We start from the raw sequence: 8413 nt of genomic DNA on the forward strand, positions 1-8413 counted from the left end.
AATTAAAAATTACATTAAATATATTGCAATAAATTAAGATTGTAAAAACTTATTTATGTATCTCTAATTGTAGATACGTTTAAAGGCAATTTTCTTTAATAAATATCTGCCTAAATATGATTTATGTAACAATTTAGGACTTGTATAATAATTTAAAGACAAATTCTTTCACGTGTCCGCAGATTGACAATAAGATAGTTGCCATGTCATCAAACACAATATAATAAGAACTTAACATCTATTGTATATTTGTTAAGGATTTCATAAGTAAATCTGCATTAAAACATGTATATTTACTGTACAAATTAATTAAAAAGCAGCTTCTAATTTATTCTTTCTATTGAAACTTTTTAAATTTCAAACTTTAATAAAGCGATGTATCAAGTAAATAAAAGTTGTATTTTTAAGTTTCTCTCAAAAATTATATAATTAAAGTAAATATACATATATTTTTAAATATAATCTGTAAAAGTTTATAAATTAATCATCACAATCATAAAAATAATTGTTCGACTTATACAATTCCTACGAAGATAAATAGTAAAATAATAAAAAAATAATTTATTTGTTACACTTGCATCACTATGCACGTTAATTAAATATTTTTAGCCAAACAGTTCAAAAAGTCTTATTCGGATATTTATTTTTAAATAAAAAACATTTTACACATATTTCTATTAATATATTTATCTGTATAGATGGATAACTAACAATTCATATGTGTAAACTGGGTTGCCGCCTAATTTATAAAATTTAAAATATCAATGAATATCTTTAAATTATCCACTTTTAAACATTTACTTTTTAAAATTTAATAAATAAATTAATAAAAATATTCAAATTTTGTACTATTATTATTTTTATAAATCATTGTGATTCTTAGTGCCTTAACCTAAGATTCCCAAAAACAACAATCCCGTTCCGACATAATTTATGAGGGAAAACAGCGAATGTGCCGCCTATAAAATATTAGGTAAGTTGGTCGAATAAAAAAGAAGAAGTTACATTATTGAAAACAAAAACTAATATGACATATACCAAATTTTACAAACATTTGTCAGTTTATGTTTTATAAATTGAACTTTTTGCCAGACTATTGTTAATGAGCTATGAATATTGGAAGAAGCACAGTTAAATTAGAGAGCATATGAACTTTTCCAGTGTTTTCCAATTACGTAATAACCGGCGATATAGAAAATGTTCAGAGCTAGGCAGTTGTCACATTTATTAAATACACTTTCCACACAGACGGTGTGCGCAAATAAGTATTTGGACAAACACCAGGCAGCTTCTTTAAGTAAGTATAGTTTATGGTTCCCTATCAATTTTATCAAAATTTATTTTTCTCAATTTAGACATAACCTCAATTAAACATGCTCTTGTTTGGTTTTAGGTAAAGTAATATCAACTAGCCGATTTTATAGTTCTAAAAGCGATGGCCCGAAGGTATGTGATACGACAAAACCGAAACCCACCAGTCCTGAGCTCCAGTTGAAAGATTGCAAACCAATTGATATCAATCCTTATTATCCCACCCGTCCTCTTGATGTATCGTATCATTCTCCATAAAACACTACTTATACTAATTAGTGGATATTTTACAGCAAGTTCCATCCATTAAAGATTGCCCACATAACTTGATGTCAGACACACCACCACCAACAGCAGATGATTGTGATGATAGGTCTAACAAATCAAGGTATAGGGCACTTCTATGGGGTCTATTATTTAGTGCTGTTACTTTAGGAGGTGTAAGTATTGCCATATTATTTTAATATAAATATTTGATAATTAATTGTCAAAGTTTTGAAAAAAATTATTGATCTTTTTATTTTATTGACTTATTGATTTAAAATTGCAAGTAACATTTTTAATAATATAATAATCATTTTATCAGGCATATTATGGTGGTTTGATAAAACCAGCTGAGCCAAAAAGAGAAACATGCAAACCAGTACCTAAAGAAAGCTCTAGAAAACCTGCAAGTTCAGCATTGATACCTAAAAAAGTTCCGTATTTACTTATTGGTGGCGGCACTGCTTCTTTTTCGGCCTTTAGAGCAATAAAATCGTCCGAACCAACTGCAAAGGTAATACTCCGCAACTAACTAACTGTATAAATGCTATGTAATGCCTAATAAACAGGTACTAGTGGTAACTGAAGAAAATTACTATCCGTATATGAGACCACCGCTGTCTAAAGAAATTTGGTATAACGACGATTCGGATTCAGCTAAAAAATTGATTTTCAAACAGTGGAATGGTTCTGAAAGAAGGTATGTACATTTATACATTTTAAATTGATTTTTACGCTTGATTAATTTTTTAAGTTTGTTTTATGAGCCTGATGACTTTTATATTGACTGTGAGAATTTGATGGACTCTGCCAATGGTGGTGTTGCTGTGGCTAGAGGTTGGAAGATAACTCACTTGGATGTAAGAGCCAGGAAAGCCTATTTGGAAGATGGGGCTGCCATTGAATATGACAAATGTTTGATAGCTACAGGTTGGTTAAAGAACTACTAATATCTCAATTTACACAATTTTTTAATTTATTTTAGGAGCTAAAACGAAAAAGATGCCCGTGTTTGAGACGGCAATTGAATACGACCATCACGTTAAAGACCGCGTTAAGTATTACAGAAATATTAATGATTTCGAGGAGGTGGACAAAGTTTTTAAGAAATCGAAATCGATTGCTATAATTGGGGGTGGTTTTCTGGGTAGTGAACTTGCTTGTGCCTTGGCCCGAAAAGAAAAGGATTCGAAGAGAGAGATTTTCCAAATTTTCCGTGAACCTGGCAATATGGGTAAAATCCTTCCTGAATATTTAAGTTACTGGACGACAAATAAAGTTAATGCAGAAGGTGATTTTCCATAAAATGCTCCATTACCCTTTCTAATTTATGTTTTGTAGGTGTTAACGTAATGACAGCGACGGAAATTATCAGTGTCAGAAGCAGGGGTGAAAAGGGTATAACTTTAAATTTGAATACCGGCAAAAGTTTGGATGTGGATTACGCTATTGTGGCTATTGGGGCTGAACCGAATACTGATTTTGCCGAAAAGAGTGATCTGGAGGTTGATCCAGATTTTGGTGGTTATTTGGTCAATACAGAACTGCAAGCTCGTTCACATCTGTACATTGTAAGTTATGATATTAAGAGTTTGAACATTTTCAAATTGTGTTCCCTTTACAACAACACATATAGAATGAAAAGTAAAGCAAAGTATGCATATGTATATTTTCTATCAAAAAAGTATTTTAAATTTTGAATGGCTAAGTAAAATTATCGGAAAAAATTAAACAAAGAATTTTCGTTCTCCACAGATAGGGTAAAATGGAATACATTTATAAATGACCAAATTTAAAAATATTGTAAAAGCTATAATCGTGTTTAATCCATCTTTGCGTCTGTTTTTAATTTTCTCAGGCAGGAGACTGTTCCTGTTTCTATGATCCTCTGTTGGGAAGACGACGCATCGAGCATCACGACCACGCCGTTGTATCGGGCAGACTCGCTGGCGAAAATATGACCGGCGCCTCCAAACCCTACGTTCATCAGAGCATGTTCTGGTCCGATTTGGGGCCGGATGTGGGCTATGAAGCAATCGGTATTGTTGACAGTTCCTTGCCTACGGTTGGCGTATTCGCCAAGGCCACCTTAGAAGATAATCCGCAAGCGGCGGTCACCGCCACCGGCGAGGCTGACAGATCGAAAATGGAAGAGGAACCGAAAAATTGCAATAAGCACTTAACTGAACGACAAGCGGCTGAACTTAGAGAAAACACGCCACGCAAACAGGACGGCGAAGACTTCGGAAAGGGTGTTATTTTCTATCTGCGAGACGATGTCGTTGTCGGTATAGTATTATGGAATGTTTTCAATAGGATGGCCACCGCACGTCAGGTTTTGAAGGCACAAAACAAATACGACGATCTAAATGAAGTTGCTAAGTTGTTTAAAATTCATGAAGAGTAAGATTTCTAAGCATTCCGTGGTATTGAATGATAGGGTTAAGGTCAGAATGTGTCTAGGAAGCATCAAAGTATTCGCTGTCGTTTTTCTACCTCGGCACTGACGGTGCACCATTTTTACATACCATTTGCGATGTTTTCATTTCACATAACCCATTAAAGGGTGTCATCGTAATTGAGTGTTAGAAATCATTCTCATTCTCAGTTTTTTTTATTTCTGCGTTAATTATGTAAATATATAAATACAAATTAATTATTAATAAACATTTTGTATAGGATGTTGTTTTATTTATGTTTTATCATGAAATAGAAATGTAGAAGTTACAACTAAATAAATTATTGCTATCACAGTAAGAGTAATATTGCACTATTAATTAAATACTGTAAATTTAATTTACATTTAATTTTTTTAGATTGTATTTTCAACTTAAACAGGACAAAATTGTATTTAATTAATTTAATTACAATTTAAAATATACTTACATGAATTATTTCACAAATTCTAATTCTATAAAATACTGAAGGAGGAATGAATCTTTTATTTATTTAAACTGAAAGGGAATATCTGATTAGATTGACTAAAGAACATACAAAATAATAAATAATATCTTTAATCTTGTCTTTCCAGTTGTCCGATTAACTAGTGTGGCTCTGACCTTATCATTCAATTAATGTCATTGTTTGATAATTAAAAGACTTCTGAAAACACTTTGTACATTGTTTTACGACCATGAGAAAATAAATGAAAAATATATTCTGGAAAATGTGAAAATATTGATATTTTAATATGACTATTTATTAATTAGAAACGTTTAACAACGAAAATTCATCTTCTCGTGTAACAATTCAACAAAAGTCAACTAAAAATAAATTAAATCTAAAAATCTATTCTAAATGTTTCAGTGTATATCTTTTAACAAAATATTTCATTATTAATTTAAGTTTAATCCCATTTCCTGGATTTATTAAAAGGTAGGTTTCTTTTATTATAATTAAATTATTAAATAATCAAGTTCAAATGAAATAAATTATCCTTTCCCAACAGTAAATAATGAAAACAAAGTTAATAATGAAAACATTAATTAAACCAAAATTAATATAAAGCTTTCATTTAACATTTAAACATTTACAACAGAATACAATGATGAATACAGTTTTTCACTTTAGAGTAAATAAAATAATAATTGTACAATGGTTAATAATATAAAATTGGGAACCGGATTAAGAAGGTATTCTTCAATTATTATTATTATTAGGATCATTCTTTGTTGACCTTAGCGTAACTTAAAATCCACATTCTTTCATATCTGTAGGATACATGTGACCTACTCACGGTGTACTGAGTCTGAGTAGATGAAATTAACAGTTTATGTCAAACACGTATTTTCCATATCAGAATCTCATTGAGTTTTGTTCTAAATTCATTCCATACGTAAATTATATCAAAATGTCTGCTGTAAGTTTTTAAAACATATTAAAATATTGAAGTTTCTTATGTAATTTAATTTCAGAAAGTACATACATTTAAAGTCACTATGACATGTGAGGGCTGTTCAAATCAAATTGATAAAGTTTTAGGTAAACTCAAAGGTAAGATTCAATATTTATTTATTATTTATTTTCTAAAATTAATATTAATAGGCAATGGTGTAGAAGAAGTCAACATTAGTTTACCTGATCAAGAAGTCAAAGTGACAACAACACTAACTTCTGATGAGATATTGGAGATTATTAAGAAAACTGGCAAAAAAGTTGAATATCTTAATACAGCTTAAAACAATAAAGCTATAAAAATTATTATATGGGCTGCTGTTATTTTATACAATATGTTTATTTACCATTTATTAAATTAAATAATTTTTATTAATACAAATATACATTTATACAACATTTACAGTATTTTATTATTTTACATGAATTAATTCATGTCAATGTGTTTTAATCAATTTTTTTGTGACTATCAGATTTGTCCTCTAAATTATCACTCTTAATTAATTTGAGATAATCCATAATTTTTTGTCTATGTTCCTCCAAACGCGCCTTCCTTAACATTTCAAATTCTGTAACTTCAGGGTTTAAATCTTTCATTGTCATTTGAGACTGATACTTAATTCTGTCTGGTCCAGTTGTTTCATACTCGTTTATCTAAAATATTAATTCAATATATTAATACTAGAATTTAAAATATTTAAATATTCATATTGATAAGAGTAATCCTATTGCGCATCCAAGATATAATTAATCATAAGTTTGATAAAATTAAATTCTTATCATATTTATAATAGCATTAATTGTAAACTGTATTAGTCAGTGCTAAAGTTTTGATTATTTATCTAATGATTCATATTAGATGTTTGTTTGAATATTTCACATTTTTCAAGTTATTCTGATTTTTAATAGATCACATAAAATAAACAGATGTTTATTCACCTCAATATTTTCATCTAACACTTCAGTTTCTGGCTTGCTTATCGAGTTTAAGGGAATCCCATGAATTCTTTTACCAGATGGATTTTTTAAAATATTCCAAACTGAAGTACCTAAAAAGTATTAAATAATAATCAATTCAAATAAAGCCTCATATGTTCAATATTATAATAAATTTTCTTACTTCCTCTTGTTTTTCCATCTGTCTGAAATACATAATAGATCTATTTTCAGTTCAATATATTCAAATTTCGACAATGATTTTCCTTACCTCGTCCAAGTCTGGTATTAATAAATCTTGTTCGTTCTTCTTGACTTTTATATTTTTAGTAGATTCTATGGGACATTCGGACATATAGTTTTGCGCAGCTATTGTGTATGGTAGAACCTTTGGTGCCCTTGCCCAATACGTATCTTTCATCAGTTTTGGATGTTCATGATGAATTTTGTCTACCAGTAAATAACAAACCTTACAAAAATATATTATGTCATAAAATCTTGCTACAATTTAATTTATTAATTTATTGCAGAAAACTTACTTGTATATGTCTATCAACCATCCAATTTACTTCAAAGTCGTCATCGTCTTCACCGAATGGATTGATTAAAGATTCTGCTACTTTTAGCCAGCCCATATAAAAGAAAAATTCAAGAATTGGTATAAGAGGAAAGCAAATATCGGTTGATTCATCTCCATTAATGCTTTGGTTAGAGAAAAGACTTATTAGAAAATAAGTATATACAGCCAAAGTAACTACCTGAAAGATTTTTTATTTTTCAATAGTTTATATTTTACTATTTCTGAGATATACCTGAGTATAAACTAGTGGAACACTTATCCAATCGTAATCCAGCATTCCACCTAATTTACTTCTAAAGGAATTTAATTCATCAATAATAGATTGCATGGCTTCATCATCAGTAATAAGACCTTCATGCCTTGCTCTAGTTGTTATGTTAGATCCCCAAGCTAATGGTAGCCTATGACATGATTTAATTATCATATATAAATAGAAAATTATTTTATATAATTATTTTTTTAATTTTTCATTGCATTTTTATTAGTGACATTTTCATTACGTCAGTTATATTTCTGGTTCATAAATAAGGTAGTTTGATATCATTATTTGATAAGTATCTGTTTTTGTTGATAGCATTTTATCTTATTGTATTGTTCTATTTTGATAACAACACAGTATTACTAATACTAGTTTTAATATTTACCAATATTTCGAATAACTTGGATATTCCAAATCCAAATCCTCCATTATTTTTTTCTCTTCTTTGGTAATAAGTCCCGTTTCAACAAGATGCCCTGTTGTCGGAAATCGTTTTTTTACTTTAGGGGACATCATGGTAAGTGTTATCGTAAATGCTACACATGCGTATCTAACTATTGTTCTTCTTACAATTCTCGCCCTTTCATCCTAGAATATAATATTTTATTTTTATTGCACATGTATATGTAATTGACCGAAGTACTTGGCCTTTGACTATGGCTCCGACAAGTATAGCTAAATTATCCGGAAACGGAATGGTCCTGTATTGATCCCACCATCTGGTCATAACAAGACTGACATAGAAACCCAATACGAAACTGAGAGGTATCATATCACGGTATTTTCTACAATAGTTAATTATTTTCACGAGGTAACTAAAATTATATTTTTATAACTATCCTGTGAAATTTAAATATCTAATAAATTTACTTCGTGTAATGTTCATTTGTTGAGTAGGTGTAAGAAATGAAGATAATGTAATATAGTGAAATAAATATTAATAAATCTATCCATACTATTTTGTAAATGCTTCCTTTCCATCTGAAATTATTAATAGTGAATTAATGATATTTTATTTTTGTTTATTTATAATCTTACCTTAATAATAATTTCAAAAATGCACTAATTCCTCTGCCGGAAGTGACTTCACTAGTATATGTTACTGTCATTTTAATTTTACTACATACAAAGTGAACATGATATTTTTAGTGGATGTTGTAACAATGAGT

At 29.4% G+C, this 8413-nt stretch overlaps 3 protein-coding genes across 7 annotated transcripts; 2 read left to right on the forward strand and 1 right to left on the reverse strand.

Annotated features, from left to right (window-relative positions):
- Nucleotides 1-821: 821 nt before the first annotated feature.
- LOC109595016 (apoptosis-inducing factor 1, mitochondrial) lies at nucleotides 822-4254 on the forward strand. Of its 4 annotated transcripts, none has more exons than XM_049970267.1 (10): nucleotides 822-973; nucleotides 1093-1297; nucleotides 1394-1548; nucleotides 1605-1751; nucleotides 1898-2089; nucleotides 2145-2275; nucleotides 2330-2505; nucleotides 2561-2866; nucleotides 2917-3146; nucleotides 3434-4254. In XM_049970267.1, exons 2-10 carry the CDS (start codon nucleotides 1198-1200, stop codon nucleotides 3980-3982), a joined length of 1986 nt encoding a protein of 661 aa, XP_049826224.1. In that variant the 5' UTR covers nucleotides 822-973; nucleotides 1093-1197; the 3' UTR covers nucleotides 3983-4254. The 4 variants fall into 4 exon arrangements, with proteins under 4 accessions (XP_049826224.1, XP_019865849.2, XP_049826226.1 ...); XM_020010290.2 differs by having other exon boundaries at nucleotides 1394-1446; XM_049970269.1 differs by having other exon boundaries at nucleotides 869-973; nucleotides 1162-1297.
- Nucleotides 4255-5304: 1050 nt separating this feature from the next.
- LOC109595028 (copper transport protein ATOX1) lies at nucleotides 5305-5868 on the forward strand. Its single transcript, XM_020010305.2, has 3 exons — nucleotides 5305-5434; nucleotides 5490-5568; nucleotides 5620-5868. The coding sequence occupies exons 1-3, from the start codon at nucleotides 5348-5350 to the stop codon at nucleotides 5751-5753; spliced, it is 300 nt and encodes a 99-aa protein (XP_019865864.1). The 5' UTR covers nucleotides 5305-5347; the 3' UTR covers nucleotides 5754-5868.
- LOC109595027 (bestrophin-2) lies at nucleotides 5832-8406 on the reverse strand. 2 transcript variants are annotated; one of them, XM_020010304.2, is made up of 10 exons: nucleotides 8283-8406; nucleotides 8115-8225; nucleotides 7888-8059; nucleotides 7630-7832; nucleotides 7218-7386; nucleotides 6945-7163; nucleotides 6677-6874; nucleotides 6590-6611; nucleotides 6409-6518; nucleotides 5832-6123 (listed from the first exon to the last, which is right to left on the reverse strand). In XM_020010304.2, the coding sequence occupies exons 1-10, from the start codon at nucleotides 8351-8353 to the stop codon at nucleotides 5917-5919; spliced, it is 1482 nt and encodes a 493-aa protein (XP_019865863.2). In that variant the 5' UTR covers nucleotides 8354-8406; the 3' UTR covers nucleotides 5832-5916. The 2 variants fall into 2 exon arrangements, with proteins under 2 accessions (XP_019865863.2, XP_049826227.1); XM_049970270.1 differs by having other exon boundaries at nucleotides 6590-6629.
- Between the last annotated feature and the right edge of the window lie 7 nt (nucleotides 8407-8413).

This window comes from Aethina tumida, chromosome 7 (assembly GCF_024364675.1).
Source record: "Aethina tumida isolate Nest 87 chromosome 7, icAetTumi1.1, whole genome shotgun sequence".
In the NCBI taxonomy this organism is placed as follows: Eukaryota; Metazoa; Arthropoda; class Insecta; order Coleoptera; family Nitidulidae; genus Aethina; species Aethina tumida.